Below are 26,658 nucleotides of genomic sequence, written 5' to 3'. Positions count from 1 at the left end.
GATCAGGTAATGAGTACTGAGAAAATAGCTTGTTTTTGGAGAACACGATTCAATACGGTCAATCTAACCATCAGAATAGAAATACCCCTGAGGACATAGTGATCTGTGTCTGGCCTGGGTGCATGTTTGTGGTTGTGTGTGTGTGTGTGTGTGTGTGTGTGTGTGTGTGTGTGTGTGTGTGTGTGTGTGTGTGTGTGTGTGTGCGTGTGTGTGTGCGTGTGCACGTGCGCGTGCGTGTGCACGTGCGCGTGCGTGTGCATGTTCGTTTTACTCAGCCTGTATCAAAACAACAGTCTTCGATTCGCACTTCAACTGAATCAGCCTCCTCATTTTGACAAGCAGCATCTTCAATGAGCGAATCTTCACGTTCACTCATTGAAGATTCAAAACCCAATTTGTTCTCATGCTTTCTATGTGTCCCGATTTGATTCAAATGTTTACCAGCCTTCCTCTGTCATCACATCACACAGCACAGTGACATGGAAGTGATCAGCAGAATCACACAGTTGTTTTAGCTCTGTTTTTAGCTCCAAATCATTTATGCAGTGTGTGTGTGTGTGTGTGTGTGTGTGTGTGTGTGTGTGTGTGTGTGTGTGTGTGTGTGTGTGCAGAGATTGCCAGTATTTCTGTTACATGTATTTGAAATATGTATTTCAATTAGTTCTGAGTACACTCCAATGTATTTTGTAACAAGATACCTTCCAGAACTGTATTTTGTATTTTGAAAAAACAAAATACTTTTTTATACATTTTTTTTTATAGCTGTTCGCCGTTTTGTGGCCGCCTTTCACCCTGCATTGGTATCAGAAGTCTGACGACACTATGGTGTGATAAGAGTGTCTGCTAAATGAACTAAATATAAATGTACGTATATGTAAAATTAACAATTGCAAAGCATGCTGAGTATTATTCAAATGATCTCCGCCCCGAAATAAATCCAATAATTAATACACAGTGTATTATTTTGGTATGTTTATTTTCACATATACATTTGGAAATTTAGCAGACACTCTTATCCCGAGTGACTTACTAAACTCAGCAAAAAAATAAACGTCCCCTTTTCAGGACCCTGTCTTTCAAAGAAAAATTTGTAAAAATCCAAATAACTTCACAGATCTTCATTGTAAAGGGTTTTAACACTGTTTCTCATGCTTGTTCAATGAACCATAAACAATTAATGAACATGCACCTGTGGAATGGTCGTTAAGACACTGACAGCTTACAGGCGGTAGGCAATTAAGGTCACAGTTATGAAAACTTAGGACACTAAAGAGGCCTTTCTACTGACTCTAAAAACACCAAAAGAAAGATGCCCAGGGTCCCTGCTCATATGCGTGAATGTGCCTTAGGCATGCTGCAAGGAGGCATGAGGACTGCAGATGGGACCAGGGCTATAAATTGCAATGTCCATACTGTGAGACGCCTAAGACAGCGCTACAGGGAGACAGGAAGGACAGCTGATCGTCCACGTGTAACAACACCTGCACAGGATCGGTACATCTGAACATCACACCTTCGTGACAGTTACAGGATGGCAACAACAACTACCCGAGTTACACCAGAAACGCACAATCCCTCCATCAGTGCTCAGACTGTCTGCAATAGGCTGAGAGAGGCTGGACTGAGAGCTTGTAGGCCTGTTGTAAGGCAGGTCCTCACCAGACATCACCGGCAACAATGTCGCCTATGGGCACAAACCCACCATCGCTGGACCAGACAGGACTGGCAAAAAGTGCTCTTCACTGACGAGTCGCGGTTTTGTCTCACCGGGGGTGATGGTAAGATTCGCGATTATCGTCGAAGGAATGAGCGTTACACCGAGGCCTGTACTCTGGAGCGGGATCAATTTGGAGGTGGAGGGTCCGTCATGGTCTGGGGCGGTGTGTCACAGCATCATCGGACTGAGCTTGTTGCGTTACAGGCAAGACATCCTCCTCCCTCATGTGTTACCCTTCCTGCAGGCTCATCCTGACATGACCCTCCAGCATGACAATGCCACCAGCCATACTGCTCGTTCTGTGCGTGATTTCCTGCAAGTAAGGAATGTCAGTGTTCTGACATGGCCAGAGAAGAGCCCGGATCTCAATCCCATTGAGCACGTCTGGGACCTGTTGGATGGGAGGGTGAGGGCTACGGCCCCCCCCCCCGAAATGTCCGGGAACTTGCAGGTGCCTTTGTTCAGGGACACATTATTCCATTTCTGTTAGTCACATGTCTGTGGAACTTGTTCAGTTTATGTCTCAGTTGTTGAATCTTGTTATGTTCATACAAATATTCACACATGTTAAGTTTGCTGAAAATAAACGCAGTTGACAGTGAGAGGACATTTCTTTTTTGGCTGAGTTTATTTAGTCAGTGCATTCAACTAAGGTAGATAAACAATATATCACAGTCATAGCAAGTAAAAACATTTCTGTAACCGTTACTGAGAAGGATGTTGCTGTTCGAGCTGGCTGTGTGTGTTTTTACCAGTAACATTAGTGCAAACAAAGTTTGCCAACCAGAATCATCGTGGAGCTGAACGCTCACCCCGACACAGCATTTGTTTATAGGCTAATTGGGCCATCCATACAAGTGTGTGTCAGCTGCCTGGCAACAGAGGAAAGAGAACTAAAAGAATGCAGTAAACGAGTGATGGTGTGACTCAGTGATGAGCTTTAATGAGGACCTCTTCTCATCTTCCCCTCTTTTCCTCTCCTGTGGGTATTTAATGTTTTACAGTGTCCCAGCTATTTCCCCTCTGTCTCTAACGTTGTGGAGAGTTGCATCTGAAATATACCCTCTGCCAAACAGCAATGGAACATTCACTGAAATTCCACTGCGCAGAAAAGCTTTTCAGATGACCTGGAAGTACCATTCTCCAAGTGCAGCTGGCGCAAACCTGACCTCAAGCACACGGCAGGTCAGAGGTTATACCGTTTTCTCAAGTTTCCCATAGCCCTGCTGGGCTGCATATACCCTGCTAATCTACCTCCTAGAGCCGAGGCAAGAGGTAAGGCAATGTTCTCAAGTCTGTCAAGTCTGACACACCCACACCGACACAATGAGTGAGAGAGAGCGTAAGCCCTGTGTATGAGCCTCTTATTAAAGCCTGCAAAGACTTGGCTCTAGTCACTCAGACAGAAAATCCAGTCTTATTCACATGGGGAGGTGCGGCTTCAGAGTTAAGCTATTACTATAGCTCATAGCTCCATTCTAAATCACTAGCTGACTGATGGAAAAGAGACCATTCATCCAAAATTATCCATTCATTAGAAACACACAGCCTCCACTTTTCTGCATGTTTGTGTGTTTACCGTTATAAAAGCTGTTCCACTCACCCTCTCCGCAGACTGTGCCGTCCCGAAGAAGATAGGGATAAACGCCAGCCAGATTATGCAGGTAGTGTACATGGTAAATCCAATTGGCTTGGCCTCATTGAAGGTCTCCGGCACTCCCCTGGTCTTGATGGCGTAAACAGTGCATGTGACCATCAGTAGGATGGAGTAGCCCAAGGAGCAGATCAGGGACAGGTCGGAGATGTCGCACTTCAGCACGCCGCGAGCCGCCGCCGGGTCCTGGGTCCGCTGCTCGCCGTAGTCCACGAAGGTGTGCGGCGGGTCCACGGCGAACCACACAAACACCCCCAGGAGCTGCACCGAGATCAGGGAGAAGGTGATGACCAGCTGGGAGGCCGGGGAGATGAACCGGGGGGCGCTGACGGACGTCTTCCCCTGCTCGAAGATGCGATGGATACGGTTGGTCTTGGTGAGGAGGGCCGCGTAGCTGAAGCACATCCCCAGACCCAGAAAGATCCTCCGGAAGGAACACACGCCCACATCGGGTGCCGCGATCATCAGGAAGGTGATTGCATAACACAGGAAAATGCCCGTCAACAGCACGTAGCTCATCTCACGGCCGGACGCCCTGACGATGGGCGTTTCGTTGTAGCGGACGAAGGTGACGATAACAAAGGTGGTGGTGATGATGCCTAGCATTGAGATGAAGACGGGAATGACGGCCCAGGGCGAGTGCCACTCCAGCTTGATGATGGGGATGTTCTGGCAGCCCGTTCGGTTGGCGTCGGGGCGCTGTTCGTAGGGGCACAGTTCACAGCTGAACTCGCTGGCCTGGAAGTGATAGCCCTCGCAGCGCTCGCAGTGCCAGCAGCACGGCACACCCTTCACAATCTTCTTCCTCTCACCCATCCGGCAGGGCACGCTGCACACAGACGCCGGGAGGGACGGGTCGCCTGCCCGCCACTGCATGGCCTCTACCTGGGGTCATAAGGTCACAGGAGAGAGGAAAGACCAATCAGAGGACAGATAGGTTGGGACTCAATAATGGTTTTGGTTCTGGAATGGTTGTGATTCTAGACTGGTTCTGGCTAAGGGATGTTCTGCCTAGAATAGTTCTGTGTAACAGCTATCTTCAAAGCCTACCGTTGTTCAACTGTTTGTACCTGCATAAACATTTCCCAAAGGGCAACTCACAAAGTAATTAACCAAGGAAGAACTTCCTATCATTTCCCTTGTGCTGCCTGCTAGGCATAAATCTAATAGAAATTAAACTGGTGTAATCAGAGCTGGCACAAATTGGCCATCTGCATCAGACTGATGCAGTATGTGTGTATTAATCTGTTTAAAACACAGCCCAGAGTGATGGGAATGGAGCTCCTCTCTGTATCTCTGAACAGGCACACAAAGTACTGATCCAGCAGAACTAGAGGAAACTGGCTGGGGATTCTGCTGAGAGCAGGAGAAACCTAGAACTGGATTCACTACTGAGTCATCAGAGGAGAAATGAAACCTGTCCGTGTGTCGTTTTAGTTTGGTGTTTTATTTCCCTTTAGTGCTATTATCTCTTCCTGTTTTTTTTTGTGGTAAAGCGATAGCCGGCCATGCTTGAAATATGAACGCTCAAAAACACATTAAGAACTTTTTTGGGGGGTATAATTGATCATTATTAAAAAATAGTTTAGGTCTCATTAAAGTTACCCCATAAAGCATTATGAGCATGTCATGAAAGAAAAGAATGTCCAACTGGTCCTAAGGGAAGAGATTTACCCCGAGAAGAAACAGTAACTTCCGACCACTTGGGTGGATCCTTTCTCAATTATTTGGATACCTATTAGTAACTTTGAATTCAAAACACTGTTAAGGTGAAACAAAATGTATATGGAATGGGGATATTCTGGCTCTAGTTCTCAGCAGCCAGCCGAGAGGAAACAGTATGCTGTTGCTGCCTCCCAGTCCAGCCTGGGTAAATGGATTGAAGAATTAAGAGAATGCGCAAGAGAAATTCGAAGATCAGCATTTGAGCCTAACTTCCATTTTTCTCCCAGCCAAGTCTCCAGTCTCCAAGTCTCCAAGTCTCCAAGTCTCCAGTCTCCAAGTCTCCAAGTCTCCAGTCTCCAAGTCTCCAAGTCTCCAGTCTCCAAGTCTCCAGTCTCCAAGTCTCCAGTCTCCAGTCTCCAGTCTCCAAGTCTCCAAGTCTCCAGTCTCCAGTCTCCAAGTCTCCAAGTCTCCAAGTCTCCAGTCTCCAAGTCCTCAGAGTCCAGCCAATATAGCTTCTACAGTCCGAACTTATCCACTTATACTGTACCTTTGTGAATGATACGTGCAGGTAAGCATTAAGTAAGGAAAGTCAGATAGATCTTGAGCATTGTAAGGTGTAGGTGTACAGCTATATATGTGTGCTGCCTGACTGCTGTCCACACACACGCACGCATGTACGACCAGAGCAGATGGTTTTAAGATCCCTCAGAGAGTACAGCCCAACCCTACAGCCCAACCGTGTGTGAACACGCTGCTCGTTTACCAAGGCTGTGTATCTCAGACAGGCATGCAGAGTCATTAAGCTATAAGCCCCGTCATCTCTCCTCCTGTGGCCTGTATGTGTGTGTGTGTGAGTGAGTGAGTGTGTGAGTGAGTGAGTGAGTGAGTGAGTGAGTGAGTGAGTGAGTGAGTGAGTGAGTGAGTGAGTGAGTGAGTGAGTGAGTGAGTGAGTGAGTGAGTGAGTGAGTGAGTGAGTGAGTGAGTGAGTGAGTGAGTGAGTGAGTGAGTGAGTGAGTGAGTGAGTGAGTGAGTGAGTGAGTGAGTGAGTGAGTGAGTGCGTGCGTATCCCTCCCTCCAGTGTTCAGGTGTTATCGACTCTCTCTGACTCCAACAGAAACTCATGCGGATGGAGAGACCACCGACCTGCTCACACATTTCCTAGCTCTATCCCTCCCTCCCTCCCTCTCCTCCCCTCCCTCTTCACCCTAACAAGCCGGGCACAGGTCACACATATTAATAATGCAGAAAGTGTGTGTGTGTGTGTGTGTGTGTGTGTGTGTGTGTGTGTGTGTGTGTGTGTGTGTGTGTGTGTGTGTGTGTGTGTGTGTGTGTGTGTGTGTGTGTGTGTGTGTGTGTGGTTATTCCAATCAGTAACAGCTGAATAACAAGTAGCTGCCCATTGAAAGTCAAGCACTGAGCAGTAACTGTACTCAGAAGTACTGTAAGATCATAGGACAAAAAACACTGGGAAGAGATGGGGACTCAAACATGACACGAAAACACGTTTTGGATGATAACGAATGAATAAAAGTTTCAAGACTGAATAAATGCTGATATCTATGAAATGTGCCTGATTTCAGAGCTGTTTGTGCTATAATGTCAAGTCGTTTGTCTGTCATTGTCATGCCAAACACGCTGACATGACGGCACAAACAGAGCCGGGACCAGGCTATGCATGAATGCCTCAATGTGACACTTTATGACAACACTAGATCACAAAAGATAGATATTGCTATTACGTTAGTCTCACATTTAGGTGTAGTTTGTTGGTCCAGGTGCCTATGACCTTGTACTCTCTGGTAGAGCGGTTGGTGCTCTGGTACTGGAAGATGTCGTACCGTCCGGGGGCGTCGCCGTTCTCATTAAACACCACTGGAGTACCGGCACTTCCTGGAAGACAGAGATGGCGGAAAATGAGTTCCTGCATTTTCACACCAACATACAATTTGGTCCAACACAAAATTATTTTTGGACTAACTTATATATGTACACCTTAACTATAATTACACATGCTTGGGTATTACCTGCTGTATGTTGTAACTATGTTTTAAGGTCTGTTTGTTACAAAGTGGGAATCGTTTTCCGAAGTTCATTCAGTAGTCTCGGGTCTACATGTCACCCTAAGGAGTGGCTCAGGTGTCACACATATTAATTATGCAGAAAGTGTGTGTGTGTGTGTGTGTCTGTATGAGTGTGTGTGTGTGTGTGTCTGTATGAGTGTGCGTGTGTGTGTGTGTGTCTGTATGAGTGTGTGTGTGTCTGTATGAGTGTGTGTGTGTGTCTGTATGAGTGTGCGTGTCTGCGAGCGTGTGTGCAAACAGCCTCTCCCTCTCCCTGGTTCTCTCTCCTCTTATGAAGCTTTGAAATCCAATATTTCTGATCGGCAGCAGCGCGGGTGGATAATCTGGCCCATCGAAGCAGTAACGTAATTACAAATATAAATCGTAAAAGAGGTGTGCATTACTGACATTCCTACAGAAGGCTGTACGTCATGGCAACGGTGGATCTATCATATCTGTATTTTCTCTCTCTCTCTCTCTGTACATCCCCAAGCGGTAATGAATGAGAAGATTTAGCCCATTATCTCTCTATCTTTAATCTGCCTCCACACAGCCGCCCGGCCCGACGCTACTCACACACACAGACACACACACACACACACACACACACACCCGCACCCGCACGGCCCGACGCTAGTCACACACACAGACACACACACACGCCTGGCCCGACGCTACTCACACACACAGACACACACACACACAGCCGCCCGGCCCGACGCTACTCACACACACAGACACACACACACACACACAGCCCCGCCTGCCACAACTCGAAGACACTAGACGCCGCCACTCGCCGTTCGCCCTGTCTGCCTATCTGTTCGTCTGTCTCCTCCTGCCTTACATCATTAGTACAGAGAGAGAAGTGTCCAGACTGGTTGTTGACTCATTTGTCTAGTTTTTGTCTTTGACAGAATTTATGACAAGAAAATTAACAAAAATAAGTTAAAAATCTGGCACCCAGGCTAAAAGTTGTAATGGCTTGTACTGCAACACAGCTCCCTATAAAAATCAGGACTACACAGGGCGTCATCGGGCTGCTATGTGAGATGCAGCTGCAGTAACACCCCCCCACACACACACACACACACACACACACACACACACACAAACACGTGAGACCAGTAAGATAGCCCTCTGGTTGTGAGTGAGCACAACTTCTTCTCTTTCTCTTCTCCCCTCTTCTCCGTGCATCCCTCGCTTTGCACAGCGGGGGCAACATGCATTGCAAATGGGAGCGGACTCCATCTCATCAGTGTGGAAATTAATCATAGCACAGCCTCAGGAAATGATTTCTGCCTGTCAAATTGGGGTTAATATACGGCCCAATACTGCTCACTGTTCCCTGCCCAACCAATGAGGCCGATTCTGCAGACACGACTGATGCAAGTTGCACACGCACGCATGCACAAACGTACACACACCCACACACACACGCACACACACGCACAGACACACACCCACACACACGCACACACACGCACAGACACACACACACACACACACACACACTTAAATGCACGCAAAGGCGCATAGACACACACCGACACATCTTCACACTCACGTCATCTCCGGAAACAGCCTGTCCCAAGCCATATTAGCTACTCCTGATGACAATTACTGGATACAAGCAAGCTGACTAATAGAATTGTTCAGTATGTCCCTTATAAGGGCAATTCGAGCACAGCAGTACAAGTCAGTGAAGCATGGTCCCTCCGCCATTTCTGAAAGTAGCAACATGGAGATATCGACATTTAAATTTCACACTATTCTGCATCGTTAACCATGACCTTCACTGTGTCAGTGTAAGCAACCACATTTAACCTTCTTTACCACAACATACACACACACAAACACCTCGAACTCACCCCTCAGTGGGTAGCCCTAACAACCACTGAACCGGACGAGCCTACCAGCACAACAAAGTCTGTTCATCGACTTCACCCCCATTGGTCTTTTCAGTACATCTCACATGAGCACACATGCACCCTACCAGCCCCAAAGGAGAATGGGGTTAGAGGCCCTTCAATCGACACACAGGTCTTCAGCTAGTGGTGGGCGATGGTGAGATGAGACCAAGAGCTGAAGTTGTTCAGATGGAAGACTGTCTTTTGAACCCGATCTCCTCCATTCAGACATTAGGGCTTATGTTTGGCCTGAGATGAGGTTGGCTTTCTGCTGTGCAGTTTGTGGGTAGAGAGAATGGATTCGAGGTAAGTTATACTCCTACTAAAAGGCAGGGAGACAAACCTACGAAGATACAGTTACAAGGCCACAGGTTTAGGATCAGTTTTACTCTCCCCTAATCCTAACCTAAACCATTAAGGGGAGAAAGATCAGTGTCTACAGGCAACATCCTCCTAATCTGAGATAAACACTGCATACCCTGCCAACAGCTCTTCCCTGTGGATCCCAGAGAGAGAGAGAGTTTTAGGCTGGGTAAAATCTCTGATGGGGGAGAATACAGGAAAGGAGAGCGCGTTGTGGCTGAACGGCCATTGCAGGCTTCAAACGTCTCCCCACTCCCAATCGCGACAGAAACAGAGAACAGTGAGTGTTTTGATAGACCTGATGTAGAAACCACCCTGCGGCCCAGATGAATAAAACATAACATGGAGGAAGGAGCTGAGAGGAGGAGAGCGAGCGGCTGAGTGGAATGGCTGCCAGCACCCAGTCAGTGTGGGCCATACATCTATACTGCTAATGGGGGGAGACAACACACACACATGCACGTAGGTACACGCACGCAGGAACGCACACACGCAAACGCACTAAAGCGGGCACACACCGGCCCCCAGAAATGAGGACAGGTCTTCTCTCCATCCTTCTCTCCATTTTTCCTCCATCCATCTATCCCACACTAAACGGTTACCTCTGGGGAGGCTTTACCTGGCCGATGAGGAAACTCGACATCTGTGCGATAATGATAACTCAACTCCCTCCTCCTCCTAAACATTTACTGTTGATCCTTCCTCATTCTCTCTTGTTCTTTATCTCTCTTGTTCTTTATCTCACAGCTCTCTCCCTCTCGTCTTCCCGTGTATCTCTTCTTTATCGCCCTCTCTCTCTCTCCCTCCCATCCACACCCCCCCCCCTCTTCTCTCCTATAAGACATCCGCGTAAGCCTAATAATTCACTTGATCATGATCCATTACTTACATGCTTCTGGCATACAGGAGCCTTTCTCCGCTGTGCCCTAACCCTCCGTCCACCCTGCAGTCGTCATGTGGGTAGCAGTTCCATGCAGTTAATATGGTGAGGGATAATATCCACAGGGTTTATAATGAGATTAGTGCTTCTTGGCTCAATAAGGCAGCTGATTATAGTGATTATTAAACTGCCAGAAAGCTGTGACACGTAGTTTATCAGGATGTGGAAGTAGAAGCCAGAGCCTTTTGTTGTGTTTCACAGTGGAAGGGAGCACAGAGGCTGAGTAGCCATTGGAGCTTGGAGGTGGAGGCTAAGGTGAGGTGAGTTGGCTAATGAAATAATGGATGTAGTGAAAAGATGGTGGGTTTTTACCTACTCTAAACTCAACATCAAGAGTCCTCATGTCAACCGAAGATGTTTTGGCCCCATGATCTCTGAATATTTTGGGTACTTTAGATTTCCCAATTGGTCTGAGATTTGATAATTCGCCATTTAAAAAAAAAAAAATTGTCCCAGTTGGTCATTAGCGGTTCTTGCCTGCCTAAGGCAAGTTTCAAAACCATCCAAACCTTTAGTACCCTCCTTTCCACTGCTTCTCTAAGCCCTAATATCATTAGTCCAAGGGAAGACATTTCATCACAGAGTTATGAAACACTGTCGCTGAAGAAAACACCTTTTTTTTGGAGGGGCTCTAAACTAAGTGGCCCTCAATCTGAACTTCCTTTCTCCTCTTCCTCTCTTTCCTCTCAAAATAAAATATTTGGATTATCTTCCTTAGAACAGAGCACAGCAAGGGAGGGAGGGAGGGAGAAAGATGTGAGGGGGGAAGAGGGGATCAAAGGAGAGGGAGAGAGAGAGAGAAAGAGAGAGAGAGGAAAGAAAGAGGAGTAGGGAGGGAGGGAGGGAGGGAGGGAGTCCTAGAGCAGCATTGTTAGTGTGCATAATGAAAGAGAGAAGGCAGCAGCATGTATCCAGGAGGCTAGAGAGACCAGCTGCCATAGTAGATAGACCTCCTCTGTTCACCGACTTCAGCAGACACACACACACACACACACACACACACACACACACACACACACACACACACACACACACACACACACACACACACACACACACACACACACACACACACACACACACACACACACGACACAACTCTCATAGGCTATTGAGGCAATGCCGCATTTCTCAACAAACCAACACGGCAGACAGATAAACTCCCTCAAAAACTCCTTTGTCTCCACTAAGGCCAAATGGATTCCGTTATGGTGTGACTGTGGCAGAGGAGAGAGAGATCTGCAGGTCCATAAACCTGGTGTTGTCAGTTAGTCTAATGCCAGCATTTTAACCTGCATTAAGAGTGAATAAAATGATGCATGTACAAACCGCCGCCGACACCGCATGGTTTAACCTTCTATTAATCATCTTAATCATCCAATGGCTATCTGACAGCTTCTGGTCACCTGGGCTGAGGAAGTGTTCAGTGTGTGTCGGCCCGGGCAGGCAAGTGGCAGACAGAGAGAGATGTCTTAAGTCACCGAAACAGCTGTCTGGGATTTCTGGCTTATTGAACTTATCTCCGGGTATTGATTGCTCTTTTAACGTTGATACTTAAGCTCTCTCTCTCTCTCTCACTCACACTCACACTCACACTCACACTCACACACACACACACACACACACACACACACACACACACACACACAGCGCTGTATTTCTCTCTTCTCCCTCTGACTAGCTGTCGTGCTAGGTTCAAGTTCATCATCTAGCCGTTGTTCCTTGCTAATTAGCCCGGGCTGGTTCCCGTAGAGAAGGCGTCCATCTTGTCCTGAGCAGTCAGAGCTAGAGCAGCTAGCTCTGTGGAGATGAGCTGTAATGAGATAGCTCGGTCTAGCATGGCCGTGTCCTCCACTCACGGCTCTACGCACACACACACTGACTCCCCGGCTTAGGGCCCAATTGTTTTGGCTCTTCTGCCCTCTCCATAAAAGGGTAATGGAGAGCATCGTGTAGGGTGGCCCCGACCAAGACCACAATATGGTCGAAATATAGAAGCTGGCACTAGCTCAATAAATCACTTTTTTGGTAGAGTAGGAAAAAGTGAGTGGATATTGTTCTCTTTGTCCTTCGTCCGGTGCTTTTGTGGATGAGGATAGAATATTGTTACACAGGAGGCTAAGATTGAGACACCACTACACCGCGCATGTTCAGTTCCAATGAACGTAGCACTACCATGAGGGTTAGTAGTTGGACCAACACAGTCAATATCCTCACCGGGGTTCTAAACTAGAAGTATAGCAGTCCTTTGTGTAGGTTTTCTTTCCTTGCTAAACCGGGGGATTCTCACTCCGCACGGTCAGGGGACAGGGTAGTTAATAAAGGATCATAAGAACACACCAATGCCATTCAACCACGCTCTGCAGACAGACCTAGCTGGGAACAATAGAGAAGATATTGGCTAACAAGGAAGTGCGGAGGTGAGAAAAAAAAAACATTTTCCATCCATCCATTGGAGATTTTTGGGAGATTTTCTGAAAAGTTCCATTGTCAAAAAAAACAAAGATATATTTTCTAAAAGGTTTTGCAGTTTTAGTGGAATGTATTCTGTCAAAGTTTAACCCCGGTGCGAAAGTGAAAGTACAGGCTGTAAGGTGTTTTTATTCCTTCCTTCCCACGCACAGAACTACAATTAAGGTTTCTCATAAGACTGAAAAGGAGGGGACCTTGGAAATATTTTCAGGGATAAAAAAGGGAGGAGATGAACAGCGACGGTGAAGAGTGAAGGCCTTGTCAAGCTATTCATTGGACCGCCCGAGGATTCATACAGGACAATGGAGGTGACCTGGGTTGTGGGAGGCGCTATGCGTCATGTCACACCACTCTGGGCTCTGTTCTAACAAACCTAACGCAATGGTAAATCTAAGCGCAAGTGGTAACGCTATAGGCTCAGGGATGTGTCCAAAATATTATTTTGCTATTTTCACTATCACAATTACCGGCGCACTTGCTGGCGTTGGCTCGAAAGGGATGGGTTTTGATGAATAAACGAGCTGTGGGTGTGTCATGGCTTGGCCCCTCACTGGCCAATCAGAACGTGCTCCGTGGCGAAATATGTGGTTACTTCAAGTTGTGTATTTACGGTCTTTTATGTATTGCCTTGGAATCAACTCCCATTCTAATGTTAGTCAGCTATAGTTAGTCAGTTAAAACGTACTCAGTTAAAATATAGACCCGTCTTTGCTAAATACGTTAACTTGAACCTATTTGCAGTCCTCATTGTTCTAATTGGATATCTTCAATAGCATTCACACTGATATAGGAGCTAGGCCGACTGTCAATAGCATTATGACTGAGTACGGGCATGCCAATCATTGTCAATAAGCAAGATTCAATTAATTATTGATGAGGCTTAAAAAGAGAACGAATAATATAACGAAACAACAGGCTGTTTTAAATAGGCTATGTCACACTTACAGGCACCGTCATTTCAATAATAAATACATGTAAATGCAACGATGTCATAAAATCGGCAGGATAACGAAGACACTAACTGCTGTTGAACGAGCCTTCGTTACAGTAGGCCTAAGGGAGGGCTTTTTTTTTTTTTTTTGAAACAACAATAAAAAAGACAGTGAAAAATAACAGTAGCGAGGCTATATACAGTAGTGAGGCTTTATACAGGCACCGGTTAGTCGGGCTGATTGAGGTAGTATGTACATGTAGATATGGTTAAAGTGACTATGCATATATGATAAACAGAGAGTAGCAGTAGCGTAAAAGAGGGGTTGGTGGGTGGCGGGACACAGTTTGTTGGTGATGTGGACACCAAGGAACTTGAAGCTCTCAACCTGCTCCACCACAGCCCCGTCGATGAGAATGGGGGCGTGCTCGGTCCTCTTTTTCCTGTAGTCCACAATCATCTCCTTCGTCTTGGTCACAAGACAGGCAAGTTGCTGAATCTGGCGTTAGGGCTGGTGCATCAGTTATTACATGACAAAATTGCAAACTCTCTGTGTGGGCACGTCGGTTGAATTGGACACGTGTCATGTCCCTGTCCAGGAGCAGACCTTGCAACAGACCTAGTTCCTGTAACACACTCTAGAGGCAGTGTATAAACTGGACCACTAGGATGCGTCCCAAATTGAACCCTATTCCCTATATAGTGCACTACTTTTGACCAGGGCCTGTGCACTATATTGTGCCATTTGGGACGTAGCCCTAGACTATCGTATTCATCAGAGCAGAAGTAGTGGGACACACTGGTCCTCGGAAGCTGCAGCTGTACGTTACTTCCTTCATATGAGAGACCGATTAAGACATAAAGATGTCTTTGATATCTGTCCGACAAAAGTGTACAAAGACTTGTTGTGGCTATTTTTCTACATTTACTTCAGCTGTTCATTGAAAACTGAGTCACAATGGCCCGACAGCAACTGAAATGAGATTTTCTCGGCCAATAATAGTCCCTAAATGTGTTACTTTACAGAGCGTTGTCACAATGACTTACAGTACTAGAGGGGATGTTGTTGGTAGGCAACAACAGAACAGGACATTTCTAGATAAGAGAGGGACTCGGTCTGAGTTGAGATGACGAAAGAGACAATAGTCTGCTTGATATCTTGCTTGCATTCTGAGTCAATCCCTCCATGGTGATGACTGATGATGGACCAGGACAAAAAAGGAGAGAGAAACAGAAAAGAGCTACACAAAAGGGAAAACATCATCATCATTGACCCAAATCTGACGTATCATGTTTTTGGTCTAAGAAAATAGGAAATATCTGCAGCATGGCTACACGTATAAATAAAACTATGCAAACTCATCCAATGGCCTCTAGATAGAATCAAGTGATAGCACAACGTCTGAATTGGGCTGCTTAATAAGTAAGCGCTCGACATGTGACAAAGCACACGTCCTAAATGACACCCTATTCCCTTAATAGTGCACTACTTTATAGGGAGTGCCCTATATAGGGAATAGGGTGCCATTTGGGACAGAGCAAGAATGTCCTTTAGATGACTGTGGAGACAATAGAGGGTGTAGAGACTCAAGCTGAACAGAACAGGAGAACCGGTATCAGATGCAGTCCGCACGGTGTAGCGTGTGATTGCAGCTACAGGCACTGTTCCTTATTGTCTTCGTTCCCCTGGATCTGCAATGCACCACCATCTGGGTATGCATGTGTGTCTGGGTGTGCGCATGAGAGGGAAAACAAGAGAAATAGGTAGGGAGAGGGGAGAAGTGGAGAGATGGAGGGAGAGACAGGTGGAGAGAGAGAAGTAGGGGAGAAAAGGAGAGAAAAAAAAGAGAGGGAGAATGAGAGATAATGAGAAGATAAAGGAGAGAGGGAGTGGGGCAGAGAGAAGGAGGGAGGGGAGGAGAGGGAGGGATAGAGCTAGGAAGTGTGTGAGCAGGATGGTGCTCTCTCCATCAGCATGGGTTTCTGTCGGAGTCAGAGAGCACATCGATAACACCTGAACACTGGAGGGAAGGAGGGATATACACACACACTGGGGGTCAGTGGAGGGGTCATCCAAGTGTCCAATCTCATGCTGCTGAGAAAGGTTAGATCCTCTGGCAGGGTTCGGTGGGGAAGGATCATTAATAAGTGCACCGGTGTGTGTGTGTGTGTGTGTGTGTGTGTGTGTGTGTGTGTGTGTGTGTGTGTGTGTGTGTGTGTGTGTGTGTGTGTGTGTGTGTGTGTGTGTGTGTGTGTGTGTGTGTGTGTGTGTGTGTGTGTGTGTGTGTGTGTGTGTGTGTGTCTGCATGAGATATCTCCACGCCTGGTGTGTGTTTTCCCTAGATTGTTCTGAAACCTCACTACTGAATTAGGCTCTTCCTCTCGCTGGATTGATTTTCCGCCTGTGTCGGTAAGCAGGGGGATTGTGGCCTATCGGATCAGCACAGCTCCTCTAAGTTGCATTTGATTGGTATGGATCCCTGGCCCCCCCTCCATGTCAAGGGCACTGTGGATGGTCCGACTCAATGCCCTCCTAACGGGTGCAGATGAGCTGCATACTATACTAAGGAATATGACCCTAGTCATAGACTGTTCTCTCTGCTACCGCACGGCAAGCAGTACCGGAGCGCCAAGTCTTGGTCCAAGAGGCTTCTAAACAGCTTCTATCCCCAAGTCATAAGACTCGAACATTTAATCAAATGGCTACCCAGACTATTTGCACCCCCCCCCTACACTACTGCTACTCTCTGTTATTATCTATGCATAGTCACTTTAATAACTCTACCTACATGTACATATTACCTCAATTACCTTGACTAACCTGTGCCCCCGCACATTGACTTTGTACCGGTACACCCTGTATATAGCCTCGCTATTGTTATTTTACTGCTGCTCTTTAATAATAATAATTTAAAGGTTTAAAAAAAAACATTTGAACTGCATTGTTGGTTAAGGTCTTGTAAGTAAGCATTTCACTGTAAGGTCTACACACACACATGTACCTTTATCCAATAACAGCCCTAAACGTGCTACTGTATGCCAGACATGATGTGCTATAAGAGGCTGCAGCTGAACCACACAAAACAACATGAGTCGACAACATGATCAGTCCCCAGCAGAAAACCCATTCCGTCCTCTGGTATCATTACTATTAACCTCCCGTTGAACTCCAGAGGGGCAGAAATCGATACCAAACACAACATGCTGCTTCTCTGTGTAGTTAGCTTGAAAGCATGCCGTGGAGTAGCCCCGGGCCTGTTGAAGACGAGATACTAGATGTAAACAACATCAACAGCCCTACAGCAATTCATCTTGTGCCTCTCGGCCGTTGAAAAACCAGCAGCAGTCAATAGAGAGAAGATTTACTGATCGTTAGTAAGTAGTCTGGTAAAGTGCAGTTTGTCAGGCCTCCTCTCTGCTCCGTGCCCTTCTACATTCATCTCAGTCAAGTGGGCAGTGACATTTAGCTCTATTAAGGGAGGTTACTGTCTAAAATGGTGGTGAAGTACTTTGTTACCAGTGGCTTTAGTAACCATCGCGCCTAGAATGGCCATAGTAGGACTTGAGCCAGCAACCTTGTGTATATCAGCCCAATATCTTAGCTATCACTGCCAAGAGATCCAAACCCTCAGCGAGAAGTTGCATGTGCTGTACTATGCTGAAAGAAATGTATAAGCCCAACATGCAACAATGTCAACGATTTTACTGAGTTACAGTTGATACTGTATGAAGAAATCAGTCAATTGAAATAAAGTCATTAGGCCCTAATCTATGGATTTCACATGACTGGGCAGGGGCGCAGCCATGGGTAGGCTTGCGAGGGCACCCACTTGGGAGCCAGGCCCACCCACTGGGGAGCTGGCCCAGCCAATCAGAATTCGTTTTTTTCCACACAAAAGAGCTTTATTACAGACAGAAATACTCAGTTTCATCAGGTAGCTGGCCTCAGATGATACCGCAGGTGAAGAAGCCGGATGTGGCGTGGTTACACGTGGTCTGCGGTTGTGAGTCCGATTGAACGTACTGCCAAATTCTCTAAAACGACGTTGGAGGCGGCTTATGGTAGAGAAATGAACATTCAGTTCTCTGGCAACAGCTCTGTTGGACACTCCTGTAGTCAGCATGCCAATTGCACGCTTCCTCAAAACTTGAGATATCTGTGGCATTGTGTTGTGTGACAAAACTGCACATTTTAGAGTTGACTTTTATTGTCCCCTGTACAAGGTGCACCTGTATAATGATCATGCTGTTTAATCAGCTTCTTGACATGCACACCTGTCAGGTGGATTAATTACCTTGGCAAAGGATAAATGCTCACTAACAGGGATGTAAACACATTTGTGCACAAAAGTTGAGAGAAATACGTTTTTTATGATAATGGAGTGTACATTTTTGTTGAGTGTTTGTGAGTGGATGACACTGCCACTGTATGAATACATTTTTGACCTAATGCTCCTACAGTCTTAAAACTGCCTGACTATTCATTTTTAGATAGATCAACGCAATTTTGCAAATCACGAGAGTTGAATGGAAACATAACAAGTGAACAGGCGGCTGGATAAACAATGCCATGCTGTAACCAAAAGAAGCAGAAAATGCATATTCAAATGAACTGTCTGATGTTATTTAGTTGGAGATGTATCATTTGTTTTCGCCTACGTATGTTCTTCAGGGGCCGAGAAGAACAAAACAGTCAAATAAGCACACTGCTCATAAAGACACGTTTAAAGCATTACTTGAGTCTCAAGTCAAGCTCCAACTTGTTTACCATCTGCAGCAAGCACAACGCGCTGTAAACCATGTTAGGAGAAGTGGATGGATACCCAATGGCACCTCTAGTTAAATAGCTCAATTACATAACATACAGTGCATTCGGAAAGTATTCAGACCCCTTAACTTTTCCCACATTTTGTTAAGTACAGCCTTATTAAAAAATGTATTAAATTAAACATTTTCCTCATCAATCTACACACAATAACCCATGATGACAAAGGGAAAAAATTTGAATGTATTGAAAAAATGTCAAGCTGAAAAACCTTATTTACGTAAGTAGTATTCAAAGCCTTTGCTATGAGACTAGACATGGAACTGATGAAACCAAGATTGAACTATTTGGCCTGAATGCCAAGCGTCACGTCTGGAGGAAACCAGGCACCATCCCTACGGTGAAGCATGGTGGTGGCAGCATCATGCTGTGGGGATGATTTTCAGCGGCAGTGACTGGGAGATTAGTCAGCATCGAGGGAAAGATTAACAGAGCAAAGTACAGAGAAATCCTTGATGAAAACCTGCTCCAGAGTGCTCAGGACCTCAGACTGGGGCGAAGGTTCACCTTCCAAAAGGACTACGACCCTAAGCACACAACCAAGACAACGCAGGAGTGGCTTCGGAGACAAGTCTCTGAAGGTCCTTGAGTGGCCCAGCCTGAGCTTGCATCCGATCGAACATCTCTGGAGAGACCTGAAAATAGCTGTGCAGCGACGCTCCCCATCCAACCTGACAGAGCTTGAGAGGATCTGCAGAGAAGAATGGGAGAAACTCCCCAAATACAGGTGTGCCAAGCTTGTAGCGTCATACCCAAGAAGACTTGAGGCTGTAAACGCTGCCAAAGGTGCTTCAACAAAAGTGCGTGGTAAAGGGCCTGAATACTAATGTAAATGTGATATTTCAGGTTTTTATTTGTAATACATTTGTCTACAAACATGTTTTTGTTTTGTCATTATGGGGTATTGTGTGTAGATTGATGAGGGAAAAAAACGATTTAATCAATTTCAGAATAAGGCTGTAAGCTAACAAAATGGGGTCTGAATACTTTCCGAACGCACTATATAGAAAATGATGTGCACATAATAAGGTACAGAACAAATTCATGTAGTATGCCATTAGCAGGTACAGGAAGCAGGATAAGTCAAGATAATTAGTAGAGAAATATGAAGAGAGCAGTAGTATTAGTAGTAGTAGTAGTATTATTAACTATTTCAGTGAGAGCCAGTAAAGGGAACTATCACTGAGAAGGAATAGCATTTGTAACCCTATGCACTCTGTGGGGGGACTGCTCTCAGAGGATGGATCGTGGCTCATAGAGGACACTAGGGGGAAACAAAATGGGGCAAAAAGTAAACCATTTCACTAACTACTTCATGAACTACAGTAGCCCTGTAATCAAAGCTTAACGCATGTTCAAGATGTGGGAGTGGTGTGTGACTCGAAGTTGATGTTGATGTTGAGGATGTGGCTGAGTAGTGTGTGTGAGTGTACAGTATGTGTGTGTGTGTGTGTGTGTGTCCGTGCTCTACTTACCATTAAAGTTGACAGCTCTGATATGGCTGAGTAGTTCCTTGCCGTCGATGTTGGCCATCTTTGGGCACAGGCCTGGGTATCCATAGCAGAGTTCCCGGTGCATCCGGTGCAGGGCATGGGCCATAGCATACACAGCATCCATCACAAACTGCACCTTCCCCTCCTGCTCGTAGCTCGAGTCCCGACCAACCTTCTCCAGACCTGGGAGAGAGGAGAGAGACCGATGGACAGTTAGCTACACTGTGGAGGAAGACATCCAAGTGTCTATTTGTCAAAGATGCTAAATGTATAACATTACATTATAATGGCATTTCCGTGAGAGAAAAAACAGTGACCTTGGTCCCACTGTTCTTGCACAAACACAAACATCTGTCGGTACCGGTAATGTTGTTTAATTCAGTTGAGCATACACACAGTGACACACACACACACACACACACACACACACTTTCTTTCTAACGCAGTCGAATAGGTGCTTATGTAACTGATAACATCATTAGCGTCATTAGCTCATAAAGAGGTGAAAGCACAAACTCCTTCATCCATAAACATGAAAATCACTAATTGATTATGATGCCTTTCTACCCTTGTCATCAAAGTTATTAAACTGGAACTGCAACAGAAAATGGAAAAAGGTGGATTTTCAGAAGCAACTCATTTTTATTGAATTCTTTCAGCTTATAACTCAGTACAAGCTTTCTGGGGGGGAAAAAAGCAAAAAGATTGTAAATAAAAAAACATGCCCGGGCTAGGTGAATACGCGTGTCTGTGTAGAATTAATAGGCTCAGGAGAAGGAAATCCAATTCAGTTTTTATAGCGGCTTCCACACAGCAGGCGAGTCTCACGTGAAGGTGATGCATTAGCAGGAGCAGGACAAACACACACGCCTGGTTATTCCCTATGAAGGATACAGTCTGAGCTACAGTAAAGGGTATGGATGCTGACTTCCCAAGAGACCAAACAACTAAGAAGGACTTTGTGGGCCCGCTGGAGCCATCATAGAAATCAGCCCCAATAGTTAAAAGCCACGCAAATCAGAAGTACTGCTTCACCCAAGGTCCGGAGCCATCCAGTCCACCACTGAGTAATCCCACCAGGTGTAGGCACTGACTACAGAGGAACTGACTCAGTTTATCCCAAATAGGCTCTGTGAGTTTATCCTATCGGAGAGAGCTCCCAGTGCCTTGAGCTTATAACATAAAGAAGCAGTCCTCTGACATAACCCAGGCCAGTAAAGAAACACTGGGGACGGGTGCTGAGCCATCAGACTCAATCTGAATCCTATCCTGGCTTTGACTTGACAAGCTGGAGAGATAGCTACTGTATCACTACTAAGCCCCAGGCACACAGCATAAACCCCACAATCACACACACACACACACACACACACACACACACACACACACACACACACACACACACACACACACACACACACACACACACACACACACACACACACACACACACACACACACACACACACACACACCACACAGCAGGCTTACAGTCCAGCCAACCATATAATCACCCTTTTGAGCTCCTAATAAAGAAAATGGCATCCATCTCAACTCAGTCCCCAGATAAGACTACATAGGGCGTATCCTATTCCCTATATTGTGTACCCATAGGGCTCTGGTCAAAAGTAGGGCACTATATAGGGAATAGGGTGCCATTTCAGGCACAAGCATGGAGGACTAGATACCTTCTGCATTCCCTCTACTGACTTACAGGGGAGGGTTGGTGGAGCTACTGCCGTTACAGAAAACAATGGTGTTCCATTTCCTTCAATTGCATCATTACAGTTTCCCTCCCTAGCTGACTGGCTGGCAGGGTGAGGTGCAGCAGTTGTCATGTTTACTGTCTGTCTGTCCTTGTCTGTCCCAGCCATGTCACACACAGGAGATCCAGCCCTGTCATACACACGTATTGCACGCATGCACGCATGTACAGTGCGTACACAGTGCACACATATGCACACACTCGCTCTCTATCTCTCTGTCTCACACACACCGCAGCCGTTCCCTTCCCCGTCACAATCACTGTCAGCTCAGACGATGGCAGCCCCAGCCCTGCTAAATTAAGTTTGCCCGTTCTGCTGTGCTTTAATAATCTGGGAGAACACAGGCGGAAGGCAGGGAGAATTTGCATAGCTCATTGTGACTGTGTAATAATAAGCCTGGCTGTAGAGGCAGATATTTGTTCTCTTACAAACTTGCGCACACACACACACACACACACACACACACACACACACACACACTAACACACACACACACACACACACACACACACACACACAGAAACGTGCACAGTCACGCACCCACACACACATAAACAGCATGCTAGCAGTTACCATAAACCTCCAGTCATTGCGCTAACGCTAGTTAGTGACTTCCTTCAAACTACATGCAGACTTCCTTCAAACTACATGCAGAGACAAAAAATTGTAACCACAAGTTTATCTGACTGAAGTATCCCTTTAACTCTGCAAAGCCGCGGCTATCCCACCACCCAGCAGGGTCTCATACCTGCAGTGCTCTGAGATGAGGGTTCATTTAGAAAAGACACATCCAAACAATCTACCTGGTCTGTCATCAGCAACCAATCAAAGGTGATGTCTTTATAAGTGATGCAGGTCAACCTGCATTCAGTACAATGCTGCCACCAGCACTTTTCACTGCAAGAGCAACCATCCGTACCACAAAGCAAACAGTACAGGACAGGATTGACTTACTTCAGGGCCCAACTTCATAAAGTAGTCGTCTCGGAGTAGGAGTGCCGATCTAGGATCAGTTCTGCCTTTTAGATCATAATGAATAAGATTACATGGACAGGGAGGATGTTATCCTAGATCAGCAGGACTCCTACTCTGAGACGCTTCCCTTTCCAGGTCTCAGAGAAGGAGATGCCACTTAACACAAGGTTACCTCACCTTTATCAACATCATGCATTGAAAAACACCAATGCTGCATATTTTTACAAGACATAGATTACCCACACACACACATATCAGGACATAAATCACCCACACACACACACACACACACACACACACATATATATATATATCAGGACATAAATCACACACACACACATATCAGGACATAAATCACCCACACATATCAGGACATAAATCACACACACACACACACACACACACACACACACACACACACACACACACACACACACACACACACACACACACACACACACACACACATATCAGGACATAAATCACCGACACACAAACACATATCAGGACATAAATCACCCACACACACATATATATATCAGAACATAAATCACCCACACACACACATATCAGGACATAAATCACCTACACACACACATATATATCTGGACATAAATCACCCCCACACACACATATATATCTGGACATAAATCACCCACACACACACATATATATCTGGACATAAATCACCCCCACACACACATATCAGGACATAAATCACCAACACACACACACACACACATCAGGACATAAACAACCCCAACACACACATATCAGGACATAAATCACCCACACACACACACATATATATCAGGACATAAATCACCCCCCCCCCCCCCCCCCCCCACACACACACACACATATCAGAACATAAATCACCCACACACACACATATCAGGACATAAATCACCCACACACATATCAGGACATAAATCACACACACACACACACACACACACACACACACACACACACACACACACACACACACACACACACACACACACACATCGGGACATAAACAACCCCCCCACACACATATCAGGACATAAATCACCCACACACACATCAAAAACACTGCCTGTTTTTTAATAGAGCGGTAGAGATCCAACAGTCTGAGTGGTTTGACAGGCCGATGCTAGCATGGTAATAGGCTAAGTGCTGTGATTTATCTGTAGGGAACAATATGGCACCTTAAGCAGTGATTGATGGCAACACGGCTGACAGAGGACCTAATGATTTAAACAAGCTTCTCAATTAAACGTCAATTAGGATTGCAAATTCAATCCCCCCCCTCTCTCTCAGACAACTCTCTCTCTCTCTCTCTCTCTCTCTCTCTTCACCACACAAAGCCTTTCCATTTGTTCAACACAGGGCACTTTCCCCACTTTATAAATATGTAAATTAAATACACAATATTATAATTAGAAAGAGAAACTATTTTATAATAATTACAAATGAAACACCACACACATTCAGATGGTGATGAATATATTATCATAAAGGCATGAGATTAACACAGCATTCATTTATCACACACATCCTGAACACGTCAGGATCCAGCTGACAAGATAGAGAGAACATGCCCAGGGTACTGCTCCCCATTCACACACACACACACACACACACACACACACACACACACACACACACACACACACACACACACACTGTAAAGACACAAACACACTCTCTCACACACACACACACACACACACACACACACACACACACACACACACACACACACACACACACACACACACACACAAACATAATGCACAATGTGCACTCATAAATGCTTACATGTATGCATGTGCGGACTGACTGACACATCTCCAGCCCTAAACCAACACCTGCTCATATCTCGTCTGACACACACACACACACACCCACACACACATATAGAGAACAGGTACACACACATACCTGCGTACGTTTGCTTTCTCAATTTCACAAAAATGAACCAGTTCCAACTTACACCCACAACTCTTCTCCAACATCTTTTAGCTTTCCCTTAAAAAGTAAAGTGCCAAACCGCCAAGACAGGCATGAACAATCAATAGGCCTAAATATATAGATACTGACAACAGTGATCTTGAGCCAAGCATTAAACCATGGTATGAGTATTCTTCATCACGTTCCACACCAGTAAAGACAGTATAAACCCGGCTGTAAAGTAATCATCAGAGGGAGAACATGTCCCTGGGACTGGAGCTAGGGTTTGGTGTAGTGTTGGACGAGAGAGAAAGATAATTAATGACTCAGACATTACCAGTGACAAAGTCAATTCATATTTTAAATGCTCAATCATTTCCTCTCCTTCCCATCACTCCCCCTCTTCTCTCCTTCTCCTCACGTTCGAAACTGAGGCTTTGCAGAAGATGGAGAGAGAGAGAGAGAGTGACAGAGAGGAGCAGGAACGTTAAGATGAGAGAGTGAGAAAGAGAGTGGAGGAAAGGAGAGAGTGGAGGAGGACGAAGTTACCACAGGAGAGAGGTGCTATTGTTAAAAGTAAACTGGACCGTGAAAACGTATTACCGGAGCAACGGTTGTTCTCCCGAACTCATGTCACAGGCCCAGCACAAGCGGGCTGTGTTTGTGTGTGTGTTTTTGTTTATGTGTGTGTGTGTGTGTGTGTGTGTGTGTGTCTGAAGGCACATGAGACTCTGACATCAATCTAACAGGTACAAGCCCAGTGGAGCAGCCAGGCGCAGACAGACACACAGGTGTGCAGTCAAGCCAGGTCCTCTGAGGGCTGCCAGTTGTCCCTGTTGTGACTAATTAAGCCGTGTTTAGTTTAATGAAGATCAGACAGGTCACATGGTGCTAGCACAGCTGCTTACCTGGAGAGAACCGGCAGAGGTACAGTCTCTCTCTCTCTCTCTGCTACACGTGTGTGTGTGTGTGTGTGTGTGTCTGTGTCAGCAGCACTAGAACAGCCAGGCTGATAGGAGAGTGGTGTTGGTGGCAGCAGTGGTCTCCTAGTATAGAAGGATTATTCAGAGGTAACACTGATGGATGGATGTCCTGCTGAACACACTGTGACGGCCCTGCCTGCTGCAGTCAGCTCTGCTACCCATCTACGACGAGAGTAATGTACACACACACACGCGCACATGTCACGTTCTTTCAAAATTGAACCCAGAAGCAGACCAGGACAAGGTGCGTAGGAAGAAGGTGAGTATTTATTTACAAGTAAATGTGAATGGGTAGATATATCCAGGTGGCGTAGCGGGCAGCGGTGGTGAATTGATGGGAGTAAATAGGTGAATCCAATGGAGTAGCGGAATCCTCCGTCGACCAGGCGTGAATGGGGTGAATGATCCGGGTGAGTCACTGAAGGCAAAACAAACGGAGGTAAGTTCAAGGCAAGCAATATGTAAACAAAAATAACAAAACAAATACTATCCAACTGGAGTCTGATACTATGGCACAACATACTGTTCATGGCTAACGATCCGGCAGGGAATGGAAGTCAGGTCAGAGCTTTTGAAGGGGAGAGATGATGATCAGGACAGGTGTGCAGATTACTGATGGGACACAGGTGCGGGTGAACATCAATCTCCCAACAAGCTAATTCGCCCGGCAACCAGACAGGGTGCGTTCCAGGACACCTGAAACACACTCCAGGACAGACACACAGGCAAACCCAGACTCAGGAAGCGGGATTCGTGACAGTACCCCCCCTCCGACGAACGCCACCGGGCGGACTACCTGGAGCGCCAGGGTGGAGGCGGTAGAAGTCACGAAGCAGGTCGTCATCCAGGATCTGACGCCGAGGAATCCAACTCCTCTCCTCTGGACCATATCCTTCCCAATCCACTAAATACTGGTACCCTCGACCCCGCCGTCTGGAGTCCATGATGCGGCGCACCGTGTACACA

The 26,658-nt window shown here is 46.1% G+C and overlaps 1 protein-coding gene across 1 annotated transcript in view; it reads right to left on the bottom strand.

Moving 5' to 3' along the window:
- The window catches only part of LOC120049340 (metabotropic glutamate receptor 8-like), a 241,559-nt gene that overhangs the window by 33,509 nt on the left and 181,392 nt on the right, over positions 1-26,658 (bottom strand). Inside the window, exons 6-8 of the mRNA XM_038995591.1 lie at positions 20,013-20,213; positions 6,787-6,926; positions 3,321-4,256 (exon numbers count right to left, since the gene is read on the bottom strand). Of these exons, the coding sequence (XP_038851519.1) occupies positions 3,321-4,256; positions 6,787-6,926; positions 20,013-20,213 (1,277 nt within the window). The remainder of the gene's footprint in view (positions 1-3,320; positions 4,257-6,786; positions 6,927-20,012; positions 20,214-26,658) is intronic.

The sequence above is a fragment of the Salvelinus namaycush genome, chromosome 6 (genome assembly GCF_016432855.1).
Source record: "Salvelinus namaycush isolate Seneca chromosome 6, SaNama_1.0, whole genome shotgun sequence".
Lineage (NCBI taxonomy): Eukaryota > Metazoa > Chordata > Actinopteri > Salmoniformes > Salmonidae > Salvelinus > Salvelinus namaycush.
Note: the sequence above shows the minus strand (reverse complement) of the source record. Positions and strands in the feature narration are given on the sequence as shown.